The following is a 26190-nucleotide window of genomic DNA, read 5'->3' as shown; positions in this document are numbered from 1 at the left end:
CACGCAACCCCTATTCCAGAATTGCACTGTTGGAATAGAATATTTCCAAATGTGAGTTTTCTTAAACAGCATTTCGGCAGAGGCAAAAACTACAGAAATGGTCTGGTTTGGATGGTGCTGTACAAAAATCACCAGATACTGTGCCAGCAAACCCAAGGTCTAGCAAGCTGCAGTGCTTAGATGCACATTTTGTGGTTTTGAGAGCAGTAAACCAGAGGTGTGTGTGCATACCTATGTCCTTATGACCTTCTGGTTCCAAACAGGTGACTGGGTACCTCTTCCCCCCTTACTAGAATTTTATCCAACATAAAATCGATAGCCTTCTGACTCACAGGTGAATACTGAGAGCCTTCCAACAGGCACCATCAGGAGGCCTCCCTGTTTGTTGTTGGTGTTGTTTAGTGAAAGCTACCATTGAAAACGCAAATAAAACAAACGATGCGAACAGTCTCAAGTGAGTGGATGGAGCCTCACTTCCTCAGTTTTAATTATGAAGCGAACATTGTCGCTGAACCTTCTCTCAGGATATTTTTGGATGTCCTCAATGCCACCAAAACAGGCATGATTCTGACATGACTATACCTGATAGCTTTTAGACTTCGCTCGGGTAGTAAAGAAATATAAGACTGGAAGCAGGAACCAGTTGATTGTATTTTATAAATCTAACTGTAGGGAAGTCTTTAATTAAATACAATAGTGTAGTCCACTTGGGGAAATTCCCAAGAGGAAAGCAGGCAAGTTTTGATCAGGGCCTGAAAAATCAGCCTATTTTCATATATACAGGGGTGAGGAATAACACAGGGGCCACCCAGAATGAGCACCAAGGAACTCACTGAACACAGCTATGCGAAGCGATATTCGAGTGGTTAAAAGTGAGTGGCAGCTAGACCACTGCCTTCAAATGCCACCTTCACCATGTTCTGACTGCATGATGAGGGACAAGTTACCATACTGTTCTACTTAAGACTCATCTATTTGTGAGGAAAGACCTCGCTCATAGTGCCAAGGAGACAGTGGTTCTCATCCTTCCTAATGCTGCAACCTTTAATACAGGTTCCTTATGTTGCGATGACCCCAACCATAAAATTATTTTCATTTCTACTTCATAACTGCACTTTTGCTACTGTTGTGGGTCATGATGTAAATATCTGATATGCAGGATACCTAACATTTGACCCCCATCAACTGGTCAAGACCCACAGGTTGAGAACCACTGCTTTATGAGAAATAAGCGTGTGTCTGGCAAGGGTACCACACAACGAATGTTGGCAAATGTAACATCTAGGGAGCTAGGTTGTCTTTCAGAGTGCAGAGAGTGTGTACAGTGTTAGTGTGTTTGGATCTGAGGTAGGAAATGGCCCAGTATTACGAATGTCCTTAAAACGCTAGAACAGGAATATAGGTTTCATTCTGTAGGAAGCAAATCTAGAACCACTAAAGCAATAACATACAAAAATAGAACTTAATGATGCTTATGCCATTTTCTATCTTACAGCTTGGCCGATAAAATCTATTTATTGATTCTTTTGTTCATTCCCCCGTTACCATTAAAGGCAGTTTTGAATGGCCTGTCATCTGGAAGTTTAATTCCTTCTTTATACTGGACTTGTTCATTCATCAGGATTATTGCGTTTGCAGTTTATGTTCAATGTGTTTCTTGGTGAATTTTCCAATAGCAGCTGACATCCCCCATAAACTACATTACAGATTTGTTATAAAGTGTACATCATTGTCCTTCTTTGCAAGCGTTAATGACAACTCTCTACTAAGCTTACTGTGTAAAAGTCTTCAATTGGAAAGTCCTTTAGTATAGGCTTTATAGGATTGCCCTATGTGATTGGGCAGCCGGCAGAAGACCACTAAGGTATGCTTCAGGCCTCTCACACGCCATCAAAGAACTGTGGCGCCGAGACCTTTACAGCTGTGTAGCTTTTTTTTAACTGAAATATTATGGGCTTTAAGGTTCATCAGCTCCTTTGTTTAAATTACTCTTCAGAAGAAGCCTCTTCAGTTCCCTGCAGCAGTTTTGAAGTGTAATCTTTATTTAGTCCGTGTGAAGAAATGCTTAAGGGAGTAATATTAAGAACTGGGGGATTTCTTTTCCAATAATACCTCATATTGCTCAGTTTTTTAGGCTGTATACTTCCCTAGTTCAGTTGAGCATGGCTTGAATCACTAGAATATTAATATAATAAATCATATTCTTATTTATTTTATTTTTGAGGGGGCAGACACTGTGATGCCTGGGTGGGGGTCAGAAGGCAGCTTCTGGAAGCTCTTTTTACCATATGGGTTCTAGGCACCAAACACAATTTGTCAGGCTTGGCAGAAAACGCCTTTGGCTGGTGAGCAACGTCAAGTATCCCTGCTCTTTTACGTAGCTACAGATTCAATCAAAAGCCACTCCATGTGTGTTCTGGCTACTGCTCCTCCAGAAACGTGGCACGAACTAGTACGGAACTGTAGGAGTGTCTTAATGGTGCAACTAGGAAAGCTCGGGTTTCATCTTTAGAACTTGTTTTACAATTTTATTTTCAGAGAAACCTTACTCTGTAAAGTTAAAAGATGAAAGCAATCTAAAATTAGCTAAGAGTAGTTAACCAAAACCTGAGAATGTGTACACAGTTTTAGTCAGCGACTAAAAGCGTGGCTGTAATTAGGATCACCTGTGACAGCAAACCTTCAACCTCAGGGCTAAAACCCAAGCCTACGTTATTTTAGCAAACTCCCTACGTAATTCTGAGTTATAACCCAGGCTGAAAAGTACTGCTGAACAAAATTATTTGACAGCATCTAGTTATATCCGTAGTATACTAAAGCCATTTATTTACACCTAATCATCCTACTGGGAAGAAATAGAAGCAGACTTAAAAACAGGTATCCCAACAGTTTTACACACACGTGCACACACATGCGTGCAGACACACGCACACTCAACTGTGTCCGATAGGTAGATAAATATCTAAGGTTGGTTGTTTTCCTCAAATGCACAACCTTAGCAAAAAAAAAGGCTAATATAGCCATTTCCATTTGGAACAGTGTTGTTTATATGTACATGGAAATCTTCCAGGTCCTTGCTTCCTCCTCGAGGCTGAGTGTGTTCTTCACAGCATTTCCAAATCAGGAGTTCAATGTATCCAGACCTCCTGGAAATCCACTTGGAGAAATGGAGAGAGAACTGAGTGTTCAATGAAAGTTTCTCCCAGGTCACAGTCTTGGAAATGTGCACCACCCCAAATGCAGGCTGATGTTAGCTAAAAGAGGCTATAAATCCCAGGAACTTCATGCAGTTAAAACACTTTGCTTGGAACTCCAGAAATAGAGCTCTGTGTCTGTCTGTCTTAATGTTCTTCCTACACATACTACTGTCTTTCAGTTGGGGTGACATTACCCTTCGGGGAGCCCTCCTACCCGCTGATTTCGCTGTCACCTTCCTCCTTTCATTGATAGGTCTGAGTTACTACTTTGAAGTCTTTCCTTCCAAGGTGGTTAGTCCCCAGGGCTTACCTACCCAATTCTCCCTGCTCAGAGACATCGAGAGGCCTTCACCCTAGCCTCACTTCCCAGTAAACACTGTTATCTTACTGCCCACCTGGAAGACTGATGGTGGTTGCTATCTAACCAGCTATACTACTCGCTTACATTCTCACGAGGCTGTGTTCTGAGTGATGTCACCCTTCCAAGGTTGTGTTTGTTCTGCCTGCTGGAAGAGTACACTCACCTGGCACTTTTTTTCTTTATTGCCTCCCTCCTCCTTTTCCCTGGCATCCTTTCTTTCTTTGGCTTATGATGGGACATCAGAGGATGAGGAGGAAAGGAGCAGTTTCTCTGAAGATAGGATTTTATGTTTGTAAATTTTGTTTCTTGTTCTGCTGAGATCTCCAAAATCACATGTATGTCTTCTGTTCAGTGGACTTTAACCCTATGCACAGGGGGTGGAACCTTTGCATTTCTATTGGAAGTAGGGACTATAGAAATGTATGAAACCAGCCTAGGAAATAAACCTGTCAAACTCTCTTTGCCCATTTGTTGCCTTTAGGTGGAATTTTAGAAGCTCTACATTATTGTAAGTCATCTGCTGTTTGCTTTAGATTTACATTTCAATATGACTTCTTTCAGCTGGAGGTATTTTTCATTTCAGTTTGCAGTGGACTGTAGTTTGAGCTATAATTATAAAAATCCTTAGGTATATTTTTCATTAGACTATGAAAAAGGATGTCTAGCCTCATGTTTTTCACCTTGTACCCATAATTTCTTTAGCATTTAAATTACATCTTGAATTTCGAGATGAATCTATGACTCTGGAAGAATAAGGCTTTGGTGGGGTGTTTTTTTTATTTGTTTTAGTATAAGTTTTATAAGTGGGAACTGTGGAATTTTCTTTTTGCGACTGCTTAATAATAGACATTTCTCATTTCAGAAATAAAACCAGACTTACATCTAGTAAAGCTTTGGTGTAAAGCAAATAAGTACTATGTATGGAAGTATGTCAGACTGAGATTTTAAAAGAGATGGCTGGAGAAATTGCACTTTACTGAACACGGGTCAGAAGGCCCTGGGGTTTAAGCAGATGCTTAGGCACCCCCATTCTCCCTCTCCTTGTAAAAAGCCCAGGCAGAGCTAATTGCTGCCTTCATAAAGGATACTGCTCATCTGTATCTTTTTAGTAGAATTACTACTCATGGCTCACCTTTTTCTGTAAAAAAAAAGGCGGGGCAGTGTTCTCGCCTTGTTTCTCAGGGAAGCCCCTATAGCGTTAATATAAAACAGTTCAACTGATGTTTTCTAAAGGAATCCTGACAGCCCAGGGCTTTCTCTGTCCCTTTGTCCCAAGCCTTCTCCAAGGTTCCTCCTTCTCTCCACCCCACAGCTCTGCATTTAATCTGTGAGTGACTTCCAAGAAGTGATTTCTCTCTCCCTCCCTGTCCGCCTGCCCCCAAGAGTCACAGTTCCAACTCTGCTGGTTGTGTACACCTGAGTGTTTAACCAGTGCCTGAATCTCAAATTGTCAGGGATCTAAAACCTTAATTCCTGGAAGAAGCTACACATTGTTTTGTTGGTTGTTCACCAATGTCTAGCGATGATTCAATGGGAAGAAAACTAGCTGCTCCCTAGTAAAATAATCTAAGGGAATGAAAACAACACAGGTTATACAAGATACCAGGAATCGGCCCCATATTTGAAAACCATTCACAGATTGTCGCAGCTCCTTTTTTTTTTTTCTTTGATGGGAGGATAAGTGCAGAAAGGGGGCTGGAGAAAGGAGCCATCAGTGAACAACACTGGCTTTTTCAGGGGAGTTAAGTTCCCTTCTCAGCACCCACGTTGGGTGGTTTACCTCTAAGTCCAGTTTCAGGAAGTCTCACGCCCTCTGCTGGCCTTTGTAGGCAACTGAAAACACGTGGCATATACTCATTAGACTCATATAAATAAAAAGAAAAAATAGATAGTTTTAAAAGTATAGATGTCCAAAGAGTGATACAAACAATTTGAGAATTATGAAACATAAAGTTACTACTTATATATTATACCAACGTAAATTTAAGCTGAATAAAAGACAAATAATGGCAACTGCTTATGCCTGAAAGCTTTTTTGATTTTGCTTCGGACAAAAAAGGATCCAGCGAGGTTCCTGGGAAGATTCTGGAAGAGAGCAAGGAAGCATTGTCCTTCATGTGAGAGTGGCCAGAACAAGCAGACACCCTTTTCTCTCCTCTGCTTCTCTTGCTAACAAACTATGACAAATTATGAGCTGTTGAAACTTTCAATTTATTCTTTATGTCCAAAAACAGCTTCAATCTCCCAGTTCCATTGTGTTCTTTGTTTAGCGGCAACAGAGCCTCAGGTGATAGTAAGTCCATGTTCTAGGGAGCCTCTTTGTTGCGTTTGTAAGTGGTGCCATGAAAGCCCCATGATTCAGTTTTTAAGCTTTAAATTTTTGTTTACAGTGCAGTCAATGAAATGCTTCCAATCTCCTGTGATAATTGTAAATTGGGTGGCCTAGAGTATGTGTCCCATGCTCCCTGACCTGCCAGCAAGTCTGGTACCACAGTCTCTGATGCAGAATGTTTTTATTCAATAAATACTCAGGCCTCTGTATGTATTTTAGCAAGAATTGATGCTTTCTTTGTTTGGCCTCGGAGCCAAATAAAAATAGGCCAAAGGTACCTTAAGACACACTTGACGTTAGACAACTTAGCATTTTTGTATGAACTGGTGACGCATGAGCTGCTAGATCACAGTAGCATGTTCAGTGAGGACAAGAAGGGACAGCAGTCCCTTCCAAATGGGAGCCAGAGTTCAGTATCAACCAATGCCTAACACAGCTTTGAAAGTATGTCTGTATTCTGCACTGCTTTTTGCTTATTGCAGTATCTTCCACTGCTGATTATGGGAGAAAAAGAGACATACCATTACATAAATGTCAGTATTATTTTAGCAAGTGCACTAAGTTCACCTCGGGTAAAATTTTACTTCTATAACTTTATAAAGATACATTTGCACATATATTTTTGTTTCTGCAGGAAAATAACTGCTATTGTTATTTAAGGTGATGCAGATATGCTGTGAGTCCTTTTGCTCATGTTTTGACTGCTCGCTGTACCTTTTGTTTTACTACTCCCACTGTGCAGTGCTTCTGATACACAGCACTCGGCCGAAAGTGGGAAGGAAATATATTGTGGATAAAATAGCCTGGAGCATTCACACTATGCCCGCATGATGCACTCACTGCATTAAATGGAACCGTTCATTTTCCAATGTGCGTGTTAATAGCAGTCTTTGCCAGCCTGTTAATTATTATTTTCTCTTTTTAATGTGCCGTAGTTTACTATATCCCTACATCAAATTACTAACTCATACTCATCTTGAAGAATGTCATATATCGGGGCATTTTGTCATTGACGCATCAAAGCATCATGGTTATATAGCTATCCAAACTGTTCAAAGATGTAGTCTCTTGTGACGGTGCCGCACCGATGTAGAACTTGTATTCACACTTGCGTATCATTTTCTCATGACAGTTGACTTCAAGCCACGTGCCAGCATGGATACTGTCCATCATATGCTACTTTTTGGATGCAATATGCCTTCGTCCACTGGAAGTTACTGGTAAGGATTAGTGGGCTCACAGTAGAGTGTAAAGGATTTGTGTAAGGGTTTTGCAGTTGATTAACACGTGAATACCCCTGTTCGTTGGCATCATGTGGCTATCAGAATTATTCAGTCCACTGTGGAGAATATCAGCCTTTGTCGCTGATTAAATGTCCCACGGAGCATGGAAATTGAGATTACTGATATTCTGATATCAGTTTTTGTTCAGTTCATGGTTGCACCCCCGAAAGCATGGCGGTTCTGTTCATGGTGATTTCTTTTGTCCCGTGCACTGTGCTACATAGTCTGTATATATCATTTCCTTTACCCTAATTTCTCTGCAAAGCAAGCATTTTTATCCAAACGTCACAGACAAGAAGCCGGAATGTCAGGTTTCCTAATCGACTCAGGGAATCAGCTGCCTGGAGTACAGGCATCTCTTAAAATGTCCAATTCCAAAGTCCTGATATTTTCAGTTTGACTTTGCTGTTTGCAGTTTATTAACGTCACTATTGCGGTTTTAGGAATGATTTTAATCACTCTGGTGAGTCTTCCTATTGTGCCACAATTATCCGTAAGCCATTACGAAATGATAGTCGCAGAAAGGTGGTAGATGACGTGGGGGAAGGACCACAGTGCTCCGTTCCGTTTTGATCTTCAGTGTGTATTGACGATCTGTGAAATCTGAAAATACCAATGCATTCTAAGCCTCCTATTTTTTTTTTCACCACCGGTCGGAATCACTGTGAAGTGTTTAGCAGTCCAGAGTGACTGGCCTGTTTGGCCGTACACTGAGAAAGGGTTTGTTTTGACGTCTTGCTCCTACACAATCATGTATACCAAAGAACCTTTCTCGGTATATCCAAATAGTCATTAGTCTGAGGTGAGGCTTGCGGTAGCTGCTTTCTAGTCATTTTGATAATAAGCAATTGTAATGTGTGTTTGGAACTTTGAAAAGCACAAGGCAATTAGTGGAAATCTCCATGGACCGAGTGCCATCAAAGCATTTGTTAATAGGCTTAAGTTATTTGATGTAATGGGCATATCACACAGGAACCAAACTCATGTGACTAGGTTTATATAAAAAAATGGAATTAGAAAAATGGCAGCTAATGCCTTTTGATAGCAACATTTTAATTTTATCTCTTTAGCAAATTTTTATAAATAAGATTCCACCTTGAAAGATTATTCTTCGACAGTCATTTCTGAGCCTTCTACAAATTGCACCCTTTGTATGCTTTAAAAAATATTCTTTTTGTAATTAGCAGTATAGTCTTTTAGATTGGAATTTATTAACTAGCTAGAAAGAATGTAAGCTCTTTGTATGGGCTTCGGCTTCATCTTGCCTGCGGGGATGATGTTATAATGATGCTAACCACTAAAACTTTATATAAGATGCAGGTTCTCTGTTTGCTGTTCTCATATAAAGGGAATGCCAAAGCAAGCAGTCGTATTATTTTGGCCCTTTAAATATTTATTGGTATTCTTAAACATGCCATTTTGAAGCTTTATATATAGCATATAGTGCCCAAGACTTCCAGATTCGGTTGGGGAGATGTTAAGAAAATACCAGTGAAAGTGGAATTGTGTGGTGATTGCCGTGTCTGTGTATGTTGTTTTGTTAAAATTAATATTAGAAAGACAATAGAAAAGAATGAAGAAGCAGCAAACCCATTGCTGGATGCCCTGCGGAGGCCTCCTAGCTTATTTGGTTCATTGATTTTTAGATCAATGTTAGGTCAATCATAAAACCTCTTTTATGCTAATGTTTCATAATTCTGTAAGTATGCATCGTGTACCTTCTGTGAATCCACCGAGGAAAGAGAGACCGCCAGGAGCTGGAGACATGCGCAGAGGTGGACTCACCGCATGCACACATCTCATGTGCCTTGTCAGGATGACGCACCACTGAGTAACTAGGATTTTGTGTGACACCGATTCTGTATCATTTTAAATGTAATTTCAAATATCTGCCTGGTAGTTCACATTCTCATTTAATCTATATATTTGTGATAATTGACTCTGTAACCATAAAACAAGGAAAATAATTGATACTATTATTCATCTTTTAGCCAAGTCCAAAGTATTCATTTAACATTTAAAAGTAGATATAGGAGCTTTTCAATATGCAAAGTAGAAGACATGCATTAAGTAAAACTGCCCTACTCACTCTGACTTTACAGTCTAGCCTTACAGTTCGTTTAAAGTTAATATAGATTATTTTCTCTCCAGTGTCTGGCAAGCTCCATTCCTCTCTTTAAAAAATTAGAATTCATGGCACTTCATGGGCTGAACTTGTAGGCTGCTTCAAAGGACGTTGTGCCTCCCGCCCCCACCACCTCACAGGCTCTGCACTAGAGAGTCTATGATGTTTTTCCCATCGTTTACCCTCCTGTGCTCCCATCTGGATCACACGAACACCAAAAATATGTCCGTGTCCAAAATTCTGTATTCTTTTCTGAAATTTGAACAATGAGATTTATCATATTCATTTTAAGTTGCAATTCTGTTTTCCAACTCTTCCAAGATAGAAGGCATTTAAAGAAAGACTCTCCAACTCTCAAGTGATTTTCAGTGTGATATCTGTACTGACTTTTGATGCTTAGTAACATCGATAATCAGTTTATGCGCTAGAAAATTCCTCAGGGAACACAAAGCTATTTTAACAAAGTGTAAACACCTAATAAGATATATATGATTTTTAGCAGTCGAGCTTGTATTTCCTGTTTTCTCTTTGCTCCTGAGATCCAGTACTGTCCTTCCCTCCCCAGCGCTCGTTTCTCATGAGGTTTTGATTGCACTGCCAGCTCATTGGCAAATGTATCTTTAATATAGAAAGCACTTTTCCCCTGAAATTATGAAGTTATAATTCACCCTCTGTCTTCAGGCAGCACTTTTAATACGGAGGCAGAGAGCTGTTCTGATGTTTCACTGTGGAGCTGCCCTCCTTTGCTCTTTGTGATTGCCTCTTTCTACTGTTCATTAAAATATATTTACAGTTATATTAAGTTTACATGAAAATAGTAGACACAGCATGAAGCAGTTTTCATTATGGAGTCATTTTAATTTTAAAGGTTTTTTTTTTCCTTCCACACACATTCTAGTCTTTGGTGTCTCATTCCAAATTAGCAGCTCACACTGTTAATGTGTCTAGTTAATTATATGCATGTGCGCTTAAATTGCATATGTTGATACAAACCTTTTAATATACTGTGGGGTGGTCTCTTTATAGTTCGAGTGGGCCTGATGCTCAGTTCCAAATTAACATACCTCTGGAGGATGCAAATAGGGACCAGCTGATGGGGAAGCAAACTCTCCGAAGACGCATGTCAAGAAGGCAGAAGTACCTGTCCCGTGTAATCTAATACCTTCAGACGCCCGCTGTTAATACAGAAGACAATTAGCCACATTTAGGGACCAAGAGTGAGGAATAGCAGGAAGATGGGAACCAAGACAGCAGTCGGCTGATTTATTGGCTGAATATGAGTCTAAGCAAGTGCTCTACTTGCCACATCTCCAGCCCCTCTCTTAGGAATGAAAAAGAAAATGTAGATTACATGCACGCATACATTTAAATGTACAGACCTGTACTAATAACTAGTAAATATGCAGGTCTTGGAAAATAAAATTTGCATTGTTCTATTCTGTGAATTCATTACTACACCTTCATTCTTATATTAGTAATTTTGTCAATAAGTAGTTATTCACTGAGAGTTTCGAGATTTGAAGATATATAATGATTTTTATTTAAATAAGTTATTTGGTATTTGGGGTAATAGCTTTGAAGTACTATTTCTTTAAGATTAATTTATGTTTATTGTATGTGGTGTGCCTGTTTTCACCTCCATGCTTGTCTGTATTCCATGCTTCTGCATGATGCCCAGAAAGCCAGAAGAGAGTGTTGGATCCCTTAAGACTAGTGTTACAGAGGCCTGAGTTTCCCTGTAGGTGATAGGAACCAAATTCAGATGCCCTGTAGGAGTAGGAAGTACTGCTAAGTGTCAAGCCATCTCTGCACCTTCGAGTGCCTCTTGTTGGTTTGATTGGTTTTAAACATATGTGATTGTAGAGTTCTACATTTGCTGTTCTGTGGAGTGCCAAGTGTAATGATTAAACAACTGAAGGCAATTTAAGATTTTTTTCCCGAATATTGAGCGAACAATATTGAGAGGTTACAGATAATAATTATGTGCTCTATACTTCAAGAAGATAGAGGGTTTGTTCCAGAAGTTGGATAAATGCTTTGAGTGTTCGAGGGGAACCATATGTGACACCCAACTTGAACTTCAACTATTGCACAGTACTCTGCTGATATAAACACTTTTATGTTATTTCTGCATCCGTTAAACTGTGTACATGACCAAACCCACCAAAAGGTTAGGCCGTTAGAGTTAGTGGGCTTTTAATGTCCAGCCTTGTGCATGGCTGTCTGTGCATAGCTAAAACTATTTTTAGTTCTTATAATGAATTTTTAAACTACTCCTAGTAATACTTATGACCATCTCATCTTTGGGAGTCAGAGAGGGCTTCTACAAGTTGTTTGATGTTTTTTTAAACAGGCGAGTCCCAGCTGGCTAGAGGAGGATATTTCCAGCTGTTCTAACTTAGCATCCAGCTAAAAAAGTAGAGTGCTTCCCCATCCTCTGAAGTATTAGCTGAAATCCCTTTCAACTGCTTCTATTTATTAGCCACCTGCTGTGTCTTTTTAAGTGCCACCCTCTCCACAGGGTTGCGGATGCTAAGCAGAGGAGGAAACACAAGTAGCTAGAGCACTTATGTGCCTGCATGTAGCACACTCTGCTTGGTTACTCACTCCAGTGTCGTTTGACCTTAGTGAGGACGTTTGCCAGGGAAGGCCCCTGTTCTGCTGCTTGCCTCCAAACCATAAGGATTTCTTGAGAGCAGGGTTTGCATACACCGCCTGTCACAGCTTCTCTGCATCCTGGGTACATTGAACACCTCCTAGCAGCATTCCAAGTGTTTCCCGCAGTGCCTTCTTTGTTTCTTCTGCCATTGAAACTTCTAAAAAAATTGACAGATAGAGCACCCCTCTCAGCAAAACGAAAAGAGCAAACCTCCCAAACCTCTTTCATGCTAGGCACTATATGATGTGTAATCTTTTGTCACAAGTTTTTACTGGACTGGAATTAACTGTCTCTGCCTCCCTTTATTCATATCTGTTTATCTGGGCAGGGTCTCTACTCCTTGCTGACCTTGCCCTGGTTCTTACCCCTATCTTTTGAGTGCTAGGGTTAAGACCACTAGTCTTGCTTTTGTTATTTTAGGGATTGAACCTTTGCCCTCTTACAAGCTAGGCAAGTACTCTACCAACTGAGCTACATCCTTATCCTCTACCACTACGTTTATTTTACCTTAATATTGTAACTGAGTGGTATGAGGATAGGAAACACATATCCATTGGTTAAAGCACAGATGGTATCTGTTCTAACTCTGGATGAACAGTGCTTATGTTCCTTGGCTGATAACCGAAGTGATGGAGTTGGTGGAAGGAGCCCCTTAGCATTTACTTGGGCTACTTAGTGCCATGGCTGCAAACATTTTGACAGTTTCAAAAAGAGACTGAGGGAGCTAGAGAGATGGTTCAGCAGTTAAGAGCCAGAGGACCTGGCTTCAATTCCCAGCATGCACATGGCAACTCACAACTCTCAGTGCCTTCAGTTCCAAGGGATCAGACATGCTCTTCAACATCGACACAGCAAAAGAGCCAAACACATAAAATAAATACATTTAAATGAAACACCCTGTGTGAGTTTGATTATCTTTCCGTACAAGACCAGCATTAGAGTTAAAACAAAGTAGTGACATTATACCATAAAATATTACTGAGCATCGTGGGTTCAAACTTTCCTTAGTAGTTGTCCCCGGACGTTTTTTGTTTTGATTTTGAAGACAGGGATTCTCTGTGTAACAGTCCTGAATGTCCTGGAACTCGGTTTGTAGACTAGGTTGGCCTTGAACTCAGACACCTGCCTGCCTGTCCAGAGATCTAAGGCCTGCACCACCACACCCTGCTTAAACAGGAATTCTAATCGTGCCTTATTGGGCTATGAAAGAGTAAACTATGTTGTGTACAGTTCTGGTGGTAGAGCCTCCATGGAAGGATGCCTTGGTTTGCACTGACAAATTGTGCTTCATTCCCTCTAGCCTTACAGACTTTATTGGCTTTCTCACTGGGGGTTGGTGGGGGGGAGTCTCAGGGGCTGTTCCTATAATGTTGTTCATCAAGCTGCCCCATTCTTATTTAGCTTTTCTAATTAGGTATTCTTTGAGTTGCTGTGCAAATGCATAACTACTATACCGACGTTCACATGGGATTATCTGAATTGGCAGAAATATCCCATAGGTTATAGTGCAGTTAATTATATTTGGATAATTTAACGCAGACCAGTGCCATTTTGAAAGGTGACAATATCTCACCCATGCCATTAATTATTACGTTGTATTTCTAAAAATAAAAGAAACAAAAAACGAAACCCACCTCTAACCTGATGTTATCTTTTCTGGCTGTGGGCACTGGATACCTAATGCATTGCAGTTAGAATTTACAACCAGCCTCATTTGTTTCTTTTCCTGTTGATGTAATAAACAAAAGCATCTCAGGGGAAGGGGATTTATTCCAACTCACAGGTCAGGTCATATCCATATGACAGGGAAGTCAAGGCAAGAGGAGCTGGAAGCCTCTGGTCACATCAGAAGCGAAGTGATGAATGCTGAGTCCCCTGCCCAAGATATGGTGCAAATGACAGCTAAGATGAGCCAGTACAGTTGATCAAAATTGTCCCTCGCAAGCATGCCCAGAGGCTAAAGAAGCCCACACAGCTGTGCCTGGAAGCTGCTTCCTAGGCATTTCCAGATCCCATCACATTGACAGTAAACACTAACCTCACAAAACCATGCAGATTTAACTTTAAGACTTGACATCTTGAGTTTCATTATTTTATCCAAAAGAAATGATAAGGTGTCATTTCCTACCTTGCCTAAGCAACCTTAGGTTTCAAACAGCCCTTAACAGATACAACCAGGGAGTGCTTTAATAGTCACTCATACTTTATAGGCATAATTCAACATGACAAGACTGCTCTCTTCCATGCTTGGCACAATCAGAACACCTCCATGTCATCTAAAAGGTTTCCCTATGGCTTAGAGGTGAAAGGTTTCCAGAGGGAAGGTCCAAGAACCCAGAGCCATTTTCACTTCAAATGTTAATTGTTTCCCCCCTCCCTTTAAACTATAAATGTCATTTTTTGTTAATAGAATGTAAAACTGTTTCGTGCCATCAACAAAAGTCATCCCTCTTGCTCTCTCAATTTACTTTCTTCATTTAGTTCTCACACTCGTTAGGTTTAAGATGATTTTAAGTATCCTGATATTTTTCTTTGAGTCAACGTTACTTAGTCATGTATTGAATACATTTTTAAAAAATATATAGACATTGTTTTGAATTAAGCTAAGATTTCAAAATAGTTAGGTGTGTGAGTCTTTTGCCTGCATGCCTGTCTGTGCATGGACCACCTGTGTGCAGTGCCCAGAGATGATGTGGGATGTCCCTCTGTATGCTGCAAATATGTTTTATTACCATTGGTTAATAAAGAAGCTGATTTGGCCAATAGCCAAGTAGAATTGAGCCAGGCAGGAAATCTAAACAGAGACACAGGGAGAAAAAAAGGTGGAGTCAGGGAGATGCCACCAGCCTCCAGAGAAGCAAGATGTGACATAATGCCACAACCACATGGGCAATAAATAGATTAATAAAAATGGGTTCATTTGAGATGTAAAAGTTAGTTGATAATAAGCCTGAGCCATTGGCCAAATGGTTTGTAATTAATATTAAACCTCAGAGTAGCTATTTGAGAATTGGCAGACAGGAGAGAAACCTCCAGTATGCAGAGAAGGAAGAAGAGGGTGTAAGATTCTCTGGTGCTGGAGTCTGTTTGTAAGCTGTCATGCAAATGCTGGGAACCAAACTCAGCTCCTCTGGAAGAAAAGTCAGCACTCTTAACCAGTGAACCATCTCCAAGCCTCAATCTAAGTTGTGTGTGTGTGTGTGTGTGTGTGTGTGTGTGTGTGTGTTTGCGTGTGTGTGTGTTCCCATGAAAGCCAGAAGAGTTTGTCAGGTGTACTGGGACTGGAATTATGAGTGGCAGTAAGCCCAGTGTGGGTGCCAGGAACTGAACATAGGCTTTTGTGGAAGAGCAGCAAGCATTCCCAACCACTGGGCCATCTCTGTAGTCCCAAGATATAGTTTGGAAGTTGCTTTTCTGTCCGACCTGACAAAAGTAGAACGTGAAATGGTGTGATGTTGTGACTGGGTCAGAGCAGTTTATTCCGCCTGAAATTTGATTTTAGAACTGCGTGTACAAGCTTTCCCTTCCGGTACGACGGTATCAGTAATGTTTATCTCCCTAAGATAGTCTCTGCCTGTAAATCAGGATCATGAGTTGTGACGAGACAAAGAGCAGCAGCTAGAACTGTGCCCTGTGGCTTCGCTGTGTGACCTTTGCACTTGCTTGAACTGACTGACTCCCTGGGTTTCAAAGTGCAGCCAATTCACAGCATTCCTGAGAGAGTGAAGAGCAGCCGGGCAAGTAATGTTTCAAATGTGCTGCTGCTTGTCTTTTGCTTTTATCGTAAATTTTTAATTATTATTTTACCTGTGACAGTGCAGTATCCCTTTAGTCAACTCGGTGAAGTGTCTGAACATGTAAAGTGAAAGAAGCAAAATGTACCACCTCTTTGCTGACTGCCGGGCAGACTCACAGGTTCTGTGAAAACAGAACAGAAGGCCTTGTCTCAAACTCACGCTCCTGTTCTGGCTAAAGAGATGGATGAGGAGGCCAAGGCTTGGTGTGGTGCTACGGTTAAAGAAGGGAAATTTGTGATGGGTTCAGAAGCCTCCCTAACAAGGAAAACTAGAACTCGGCCTGGAAGTGGAATGTATTCTATGTTCTCTGTTCTACGTCCATCTGCTTCTGTATTGAAACTTCCATGACGGGTGGTGGCGGCGCACACCTTTAATCCCGGCATTTGGGAGGCAGAGGCAGACGGATCTCTGTGAGTTCGAGGCCAGCCTGCTCTACAGAACTAGTTCCAGGACACGTTCCAAAGCTACAGAAAAACCCTGTTTCAAAAACCCAAGGAAAGAAAAAAGGAAAATTGACTTCCATATCAGAGAAAGCAATTATCTTAACACTGCTATCACACGGGTGTAAGGTATATTAGGCAATCGTTGTAAAGTATAAAAATTGCCACTGAAATCCTTAAGCTTTAATATCCTACAAGGAGTAAGAGCTATAGTTCATCACCTCTGACAGTCTCATTTATTTAACTATTATACAAAGAAGCCAAGACAATGTTTATGCTTCTGGGCACTGTCCAACACCCTAAAGCCCTTTAACACGTTTGGCGTGAGGATGTCGTAGACATTTGTTCTGAAACACAGTTCTCACATGGTAGAGATCCTTCATCTTTAGTGCATTGTACTTGACAGTGAGCGGTAAGAAACAACTGGTTGGTGAGTTTTACAACACACATTGCGCAGTCTCTCTGCAGCCCGATTTATAGAAGCAAGCACATTTGCTATGCATAATGTTTGGGACACCGTGGTGCTGGGTCTCTTGTTCTTAATTCTGCTGTCCTTTTCCCCAACCCTGTCCCTGTTTGTAACAGGAAATGGGGCAAGTGTTCCTGCCTGAGTTTGAAAGAGAGATGGATTTACCAATGGTTTTTGTAGAGGTAACCTCAGTATTTTCAGAGCTGCAGCCTCAGGTCTGTTTAAGAAGCCACAACATCCTGCCTTTTCAATCTCTCCAGATCATAGGTAGTGCATTTTTTCATCTTAGTGAGCCAGCTACCACCAAAAAAGCTGTATTTGTCTTTCTTCTTGATTTCAACCTCTATGGTCTATTTTATTTCCTGCCTCTGACCTTGTTTGGCCCCAATTTTCCAAAACACAAACATAAAGCAGTATAAAAAAATGTAGCCTGGCCATGTTTTAAACAAATCTAATTCAATAACGGGATGAACCGAGGGTTATAATGTTGTTAGAAACAATATGATTTGCCATCAACTTATCATATATTAAATTAGGTCTACCAGAGGTCCAGACTATAACATTTGCCTGACTTACGTCACTATTATGGCCCTGAAAACGGGTTTATGTACACAAGCTGCTAGGTTTTCAAGGGATGATAGATATCCGCAGGAATCACAACTTTTGGGGGGCCCAGGGGTGAAACTGAAGAGAGGTTCTGCACTTGAGTGATCCCCTCACCTTGAAGTCTTTCCACAGTGGATAATGTTTTAATAAGGTGAGCGTTTTATTAAACAGTGCATTACAATATGTAGTGCCTTGGTTTGTGAAGAGTTTTCTCATTTGATTTACAGAATAGCTGCGAGAGGTAAATATCTCTGCGTTACAGAGAAAGCTAAAACACTAAGCAGTAACACGAAGTGGCTCTTGCACCGACGTGAAAAATTCATAAATGCAAGCCAGTGTCCATAATCTTTTTAAAGTCCTGTGTGTATGTGTGTTATAGTATAATCAAAAATCCCTGTGTGTGTGTGTGTTTATGTGTAGTATAGTCAAAGGCCCTTTAAGTAGATGTACAAATTTTATTTTTCTTTATGAGGACTCGTATTTGTTGATATGGTCAAAAATGTATTCACAGCATCACTGATCACAAAAGGCAAAACGTAGAGGTCCCTGTTGTCAGTGTCTGTCTAGAGATCCGCTTCATTAGGTTTGCTTATGCAGTACAGTGTTGAGCATTATGACTGGCTGGCTATCTGATTGCAAAGAGGGCATTTTACATAGGAATGTATCCAGGCCTAGGCTGTATATCCACAACAAAGGATTGCTTCCCGTCCCTTTTTCGGGTGCTTCTTCCAGTCAGAACTTGCTCCAAGCAACATTAGGTTATTAAGACTTAAAAATACAATGAATATATATTGATGTGTTTGACCTTTAAATACCTGCCCAAATATGGAACTGTTTATATATTTCATTGTCTGAGTAGGTGTGACAGCTCCATTTTTTTTCCCAGGTTTTGTGATGAAGGAACCTGTACAGATAAAGCCAACATTCTATATGCCTGGGCAAGAGATGCTCCCCCAACCCGGCTCCCCAAAGGTACATCTGAAATGTCTTGTTGTCTTACTAGTGTTCATCAGCGTATTAATGGGCCTTTCTAAAAGGATCGTATGCCTGTGAGCCATATTGCAGTTTCATTCAAAGTGCCAGCCTCACCTGCTTTGTACTGAAAGGTAGTTGGTCACTTTTTCTCACCTCTTTGGTAAGTAGTTTGCTCTCTCGAAACAGCTTGGACTGAATTAGAAAATAATCAAGTGTACCTCGGGTCACCTTTGGCCTAAGGCACATTGGCTCTTGACAGCAGGAACATTTCCTGAGCCAAGAGAGCCCTGGAAATTAAATAAATTGCTGTTTCAGCAGCAATAATATTTTTTTTAAGTCCTGGAACCTAGGTATTTAATGTAATGTCAAACTTAGCTGGCTTCCTGACTTTACCTGTCAATTGTTGCTAGAAGCAGCCGATGTCTGAGTGAATGGTGAGATGCTCTCTTATTGCAAAAAAATGCTTCAGAATATTAAAAAGAGTGCATGGTTTGGCTATGGGATACATGCACTGTGGTGAGAAGTGGATTTTAAGATGCACACGCCTACCCTCCCTTCCTAGCTCATGCCGTCACCATAAATTGCATTGCTTCAAATCAGAAATCTCTCTGCCTGTTACCTTGTGCCCACCAACAGGCTTAAACATCCTAGAAGGTCTGTCACAGATGTGTTGACATTTTGAAAGCACATGCATTTTCTCAGCCTGTGAATACTAGGTATATTTTAAACACATCGCCAACAACCTCCACATAAACAGTAAGGGCATTCATAGACACCTGGATTGTGTGACCTAGCTAGCAACTGGTCTCCTCTGTGTTACTTTTGAAGACCCTGTCTTCATGTGGGAGGGAAAGTAGCCACTCTGAGATACTTCTAAGATTCTCTTTCCTACAACCACTTTGAAAATGTAAATCATAATGTTTATTAAACAGAAATAGAATCTTTTTATATGTTTGTTAAACAGCCAACAAGGACAGAATTTTGTCCCAGAATTTATTCCCAGTGAGTGGTCTGTTTGGTTAAAGGACCAGGGACCCCTCTGGCTCTAAATTGGGAACTATGAATATAGATTCTTTTAGAATTTTGGTTAAACATTCTCTGGCCAATGCAGTTTCTTTCATCTTCAATGTGCTAATTTTGTATGGTGGAAGTCATTTTGTGCCCCGAGGGTTTCATGTCCAGCAGCACAAAATGACTCCTGACTGTGACGCATGTAAGCCCCAGCTTCCGTAATGACAGTTTGTTTTTATAATGATTTAGGTGTTGGATTCAGAGTTGGAGGAGAAACTGGAAGTAAATACTTTGTCCTTCAAGTTCACTATGGAGATATTAGTGCTTTTCGAGGTAAGTTTTGAAGTGTTGGAACTGAGCAAAATGTTCAATACTTTATTCCTTAAACGAGGTGTGCTATTATCCATGCAATAAAATGAAGGATTGCCCATATATTCTGCCAAGCCGGGATAATTGCCTTAAGTTGCTTTAATTTGCAACTGCTGAAGGAATGGCTTTGTTTCTAAAGGTTATTTCCACAATGCAAGTTTCCATCCTACTCTGCTTTCATTTTTGCTGGCGTCCAATGCGTTATCTAACCTGCTTGCTATGCCTATCAGAAGTGTCACTCATTGCAGTCAATACCATTAGAAAGCACAGAAAAAACCTACTGCCTTAGTTACTTTATGGTGAGCAAGCCACAGGGAGAGTGAACGGCTTCTGCAAGCCATCTGGCAACTGCTGAATTTCATGTGTAATTCGCACGGCCTCTGCATGCACTCCTCCGTGTCCTCTGTACTGAGGCACTGGTCTCAGTCACTGGTTAACATACTAAATCAGCCGACACAAGTTGCTCTACCTGTGATCACTGTGCATTTTATTAAAACGCCCCTTCTCCTGTTAAAGAACCATCAACATGACTAATGGGCTCTGTTTCCAAGGCAACCAAATGTGGTACTTCTTATTTGCTCTGGGGCTTGTAGTGAACTACAGCTACGTTTTGAATTTGTACTCGTGGTTCCATGAGATTGTAAATAGTAACTGAGTTCTCATTGGCTCGTCGGCTGTTTTCCTGTCCTGGGCTGACACACTTCCTCCAGAATTCTATAAAGTGATATGTGGAATAACTGACCAGACAAATTTTCTTCTTCAAACTCATTTGATTTCCATCCAGTAACAAGTTCTAGAAGCCGGTGTCTGTCTGTACCTAGGAAATACATTCTAGAACAGTGGTTCTCAACCTTCCTAATCCTGCAACCCTTTAATGCAGTTTTTCATGTTGTGATGACCCCCCAATCATAAAATTATTTTTCGTTGCTACTTTATAACTGTAGTTTTGCTACTGTTATGAATTGTAATGTAAATATCTGATATATGACACCTGTGAAAGGGGCAATGACCCAAAGGCTGAGAACCACGGTCTCAGAGCTTGTCCTGAGAGACCCCCCATGTTGTGGAGAGACTCCCTAGGTTCTCAGCCCCCAGAAATGGAGCACCATGTTACCTTCCTCTAGAAAAGTATATTGAAAGTTGTAATTTTATAGAACTGAACACTTCTAATTAGACATGTGATCAGTTAAATGAGAACCTGCAGACCAAGGTACAATCCTAAATTACAAATAAAATTTATATATATACACACACACACACACACACACACATACTCAGTCACGACAAAATAGCTTTCCATCTCTGCCCCATAACCTGCTCGTAAATTGCCAGCAGTCAAGATTGCTGAGACAAGGTTTTGCTGCAAGCAAAGGAATAAAACAATGTTTGTGTTTGAGGAACAAAGCCAGAAACAGTTTGCTCTGGAATGCTGCATCTGGCCTCAGTCGAACAGGCAGCTTCTGATGCTGCCTATGGAACTCTGATGGAACTCGTGTTTTGGAAATGGCAAGCAGGCTGTCCCTGAGGCCCACAGCCAGACCAGCTCAACCCACCCACGCGCATGCAAGCCAGATTCTCTGTCCCTCTGTGAGACACTGAACTTTGCTGTCAACATAATTCCTCAGAGATTTTTCTCGAACTCCTGACAGAGGCTGGCTGCATTCCTCAGAGAAAATGGATGATAGGCACCGATGTTGGAAAAACATGACACTTTAATAATTTAATCTCTTACTGATGACTCATTTTAGAATTAGTGTTAATATTAAGGTAATAATGCCCTGATATTTTAATATATAAGCAAGCAACTTTTCTTACTGTAAAAGGCAGATGGGAAATTTCATGTAGTGGCTTCTCTCCTTTCTAGACTAGTTTTTCCAAAAGAAGCCATATAAAAGGTATAGAGACAGCCAGCATTAATATTCAGAGAGCTTATTGTAACATAAAATAGTGTATCACTTACTCTAATAGAAAAGTGTAAAAAATAATTCCCATAATTCATTCAGTGCCAGTAGATACGATCTTGTCACATGGTATAGAACATTAAGGGAGCACACAGGAGAGCATCAAATCTCATTGAAATAATGAAACGGACATTTTCCATTTATTGAATTGGGGATGGATAGGAATTGAATTATACAACTCAAGACTACCAGACTTGGGTAAGCCTAATACAGTTTGGGAAGCTTTATAAATTAATGTATTGTCTTGGAAAATGATTTTTCCATTTTATAAAATTTGTCACTTAATATATTAAAGGTTTTCTAAAGGATGAGACTTTGTTTTTAAAATGAGCTACATAGTCACAGTTGTGTGCCATTAAGGCTGTTAATATGAAAAAAATAGACAATTAGCAAAACAAAAGTAAATAATAACATTTGAACAGGCTGTCCGTACTTATGTGTGCTTGTGTGCATAGGTGGACCGTGAGGAAGAAAAATAAGACGGAAGAGCTGATGAGCAAGAAGGGGCTGTGCCAGCACTTTCTTTTAGAATGCCATCTGTGTCTTTACAATACAGTTTTCATCCCATAGAATTTCTGCTTTTTAAATTATTTTTTTTAAAAAAAAATGATCTTTTCTCATTTTACATTCCAACCCCTGTTTCCATTCCCTTCCCTCCTCTTGCTCCCTCCACCTTCCCCCTCTGCCCCATCCACTCCTCATCCTTTTCCTCTTTAAGTACCTGCCAGCGAGGGCACTGCACTCCACTCTCACCAGCTGAGAGCAGGTCCCCATGTGTGCGCTCATGTGTGCGTGTGTGCGAGCGTGCATGTGGATGGGCTCAGGCCTGCCCAAGTCCCCAGCAGAGTTGCTTCTGTTGAAACAGATTCTGTGCAAAATGCTACATTTCTCTTCATAAGCAATTAGAAGAAGAGAAAACAGCATCTTCTACTTATTAAAGTGCATCCAATATGTGTGGTGTATGTGTAGCTGTGCACAGAAACGCACGAACATATGAAAAGCCGCTACTCTGATAGCAATGTCAGTGAAGATTGGAACTTTACACCTTAAGAATGAGGGATGATCATTTTCTGTATGTTGTAAATCAAAAAGAGTATAACACTCCCAGGAAATTTCTGTTTCCTACTGAAAAGTGGGGAGATATTTGGCTTAAGCAAGCAAGCATTTTTTTTTTTCAGAATGGACTTGTTAAGAAACAGACCTCCCACAATGATGGTAAAGAACCTCCTTAAACTTGTGGGGCCATGATTGACAGCCAGGAAGCATAACCTACAGTCAGAAAGTCTTAGACTGGAATCTCTCACAGTAGGAAAAAGATGGCATATGCGTTCTATGAGATCGTACAAAACGCTTGTTTGCTGTGTTTTGTAACTGTACCAAATATTAAGCTGTAAAAGCTTCATCAAAAGTGACTTAGCTTTTTGAAACACCATGCCAGTCCTGGGCAGGCCTGGGCTGTTGCAGGGTACTGCTTTCCTGCCAGCCAGAGTTTACTCTCACAGTAGTGCAAACACAAAAGGAGTGTGTGCACAGGAAGTCATAGATGAGCATGCTAGCAATGGAGGCTGTAGAGAGGCAGAAGCACCCACGTTAACCCAGGGAGGCAAGGAGGCTTCTTAGAACCTGAGCAAAGCTCTGTAAGCTAAACTAGAGCTCCCATGGCTGAGGGCCAGGAGGGACATTCCAGACAAAGGTAAAAATCATCCAGAGATTTGAGAGCGTAATAGCCCCATTCCTGGCAAACTCTTAGTGATTAATTTGATGTTACCAGAGAAGGGAGATGTGGCAAGCAATTAGAAAAGAATGTGTTAGAGAACAATGGCCCTGGTAAGACTTGGGTCTGAGAGCACTCCCTCTAGAGGTGTTGGAATCATAGTCTCAGTTTGTGATGCTGGCAAGTTCCATGCTTGAGCGTGCAGAAAAGCTACTAACACTGTAAACTGGTAGCCAGGATAGGGGATGGGAAAGTCAGAATGATTTATGAAGTGTACACTGGTTAATTATTTACAAATTATATTTCAAGGGAAATTACATATAGTCTAATTGAAAATGATAGCCTTATATAGGTAATAGCATAGTTCAGAGTTTAATGATTCTAAATCTAGACAGCATAATAATGGCACATCCTTGTTCTGTTGTCTTTGCCCAGTATGTAGGCAGCTCATTGCCTTCTTAAGCCAGGAAATGGGACCAGATGGCTCACCTGGAGTTCTCTGATGAGTATTCATTCACTGAATGTTAGCTGCATTCACTGTGGTTCACATAAGCAAGTAAATACTCCAAAGTGAATCCTTTGTCATAGCTATCTCTACTACAAAAGGGATATTTGCTATTTTTCAAGGATCTTAGAGTTTAGACACGGAACATAGATGTTCATGTCCGTCAGTGTTGTAAGAAGTGTTCAGGTTATATGGTATGTCGTATTCCCTGAGCAGTTTTTTTTTCTTTTTTTTTCTTTTTTTTCCAGTTTATTTATTTTTTATTAAAAATTGCCATCTCCTCCCCTCCTCCTCCCCCTTCCCTCCCCTCCCCTCCACCCATACCCCCACTCCCTCCCTCTCCAGGCCAAAGAGCCATCAGGGTTCTCCTCACTATGTTGAGTCCAAGGTCCTCCCAACTCCCTCCAGGTCCAGGAAGGTGAGCAACCAAACTGACAAGACTCACACAGAGCCCGTCCATGTCGTAGAGACCAAGCCCATCGCCATTGTCCTTGGCTCCTCGGTCAGCCTCCACCATCAGCCACTTTCAGAGAGTCCGATTTGGTCGCATGTTCCATCAGTCCCATTCCAAGTGGACTTGGTGGTCTCCCATTAGTTCTGTCCTGCTGTCTCAGTAGGTGAACGCATCCCTCATGGTTCTGACTTTCTTTCTCATGATCTCTCTCCTTCTGCTCCTCATCAGAACTTTGGGAGCTCAGTCCGGTGCCCCAATGTGGGGCTCTGTCTCTATCTCCATCCATCGCCAGGTGAAGGTTAAGGCTCACAGTGAGCCCGTCCATGCTGTAGTTTATTATTTACAGTTAAACTGTGCAAAAAGCAAAGATCAAGCCCTTGTCCTTAAGGAAATGAAAATAGTAGCAACAGGGATTCCATCTGTCCTTCTTCTCTAAGTGACAGTTAATAGTGTCAACTTGAGAGGATAGAATCATTGAGGAGACACGCCCTTAGACGGAGCCGTCAAACAGTTTCTGCTTGTGTTAATTGAGGTGGGAACCCCCACATTAACTGTGTACACCACTCCATTCTGTGGGTTTGGGTCTTAGACTGAATGGAAAAGAGAAAGCTAAGCCAGGACATTCAGCATGCTCCCATTCCTGACTGAACCACCCCCCGAAGGGACTATACCCTTGAACTGTCAGCCCCAACAATCCCTTCCTTCCTTCCTTTCTTTATTTTCCTATTTGTCATGGCAGCAGGGTGAGTCACTAATGCCTTCCACAAAACATATGCTTTTGTCTTTATTTTTTCCAACCAAATCTTGTTCTGAAGACAAAATTCTCCTGAGATTTTTCTCAGAGTTAGGTATGATTTTGCAGGGTTTTGGTCTAGGGGAATTTTATGAAAACTGAATTCTTATTTCTGGGGTTCCCTAGCACTGGTCACTAGTCTCGAACAATTGGTTGCTTCCCAGGTTGAAAAGTGTCTTGGTCTCATGATCTCAAGTTAGAGCAGTCTGAAAATAGAGCCTCTTCCCAAATGCAAAACCCTCTTTTCTAGGTTAGTAAAATTTACAAATACACCAAACTCTTCTCTTATCAGCTCTTTCTATGGTAAAAAAAAAAAAAAAGACCCCAGAGATACGTGCACATAGACCCCAATCATTGTGCCAATGAATTGTTGTAAGGAGGGTTCTAGTCATGTGATGCTTTCTGTGCCTACACTGTCAGCACAACCCTCTAAGTGTGCCTGCATTTCCTACATTGCAGCGGGATCCTGAAAGTAGAGACGGAGATCCACTTTCCTGAGAGTGAGTTAATACTTATATTCTAAATTAAGTGAATCAATCCTAGAAATCCTTATTTTTTAACTTGGTGTGAATTCTAAAAACATAGTTTAGCTTCCACATTTCTGAATTTTATTAGTAAAATCAGGTCATAAAATTTCAGTAGGAGTCCTTGGAAATGGTTATTTTTTAATAACAACTTTTTCCAGAAAGCTAAGGTTTCATCTCTTTTAAGTACTATAAACCATCTTAGACAGGGGCTACAGAGATGCCTCAGCAGTTCGGAGCATAGACTGCGCTTGCAGGTTCCTGTAGATCAGTTCCCAGCACCCACATCCAGGTGGTTATCGTTGCCTGTAGCTCTAGCTCCCACAGCATCTTCTGATCTCTATGGACACCAATGTCACAATGCACATTCCCATGCAGAGAAACATACATATAAACGTGTTAAAAGCTAAATGGTTCAGTAAAACAATTGGCTAAAAGTCATCAGAGAATATATGATGTGTCTATGAAGTTGTCAGATGTGTGGTGTTGTATGCTGTTATATAAGTGGCAGCATGAAGCAGATTGGCAATAAATGTTAATTCAAAATCTTCTTACCCCTTCCCCACATTTCATAATGCTATGGTGCATTGTACTAAATAGGAACCCGTGGTCTAT

At 40.9% G+C, this 26190-nt stretch overlaps 1 protein-coding gene across 12 annotated transcripts in view; it reads left to right on the top strand.

Moving 5' to 3' along the window:
- Pam (peptidylglycine alpha-amidating monooxygenase) overlaps positions 1-26190 on the top strand; it is a 289362-nt gene that overhangs the window by 168186 nt on the left and 94986 nt on the right. For all 12 annotated transcript variants that reach the window (XM_042055489.1, XM_038338643.2, XM_042055490.1 and 9 more), the window contains exons 5-7: positions 7023-7110; positions 18156-18241; positions 19505-19588. In XM_042055489.1, coding sequence (XP_041911423.1) covers positions 7023-7110; positions 18156-18241; positions 19505-19588 — 258 coding nt within the window. The remainder of the gene's footprint in view (positions 1-7022; positions 7111-18155; positions 18242-19504; positions 19589-26190) is intronic.

Source organism: Arvicola amphibius, chromosome 8 (assembly GCF_903992535.2).
Source record: "Arvicola amphibius chromosome 8, mArvAmp1.2, whole genome shotgun sequence".
Classification (NCBI taxonomy): domain Eukaryota; kingdom Metazoa; phylum Chordata; class Mammalia; order Rodentia; family Cricetidae; genus Arvicola; species Arvicola amphibius.
Note: the sequence above shows the minus strand (reverse complement) of the source record. Positions and strands in the feature narration are given on the sequence as shown.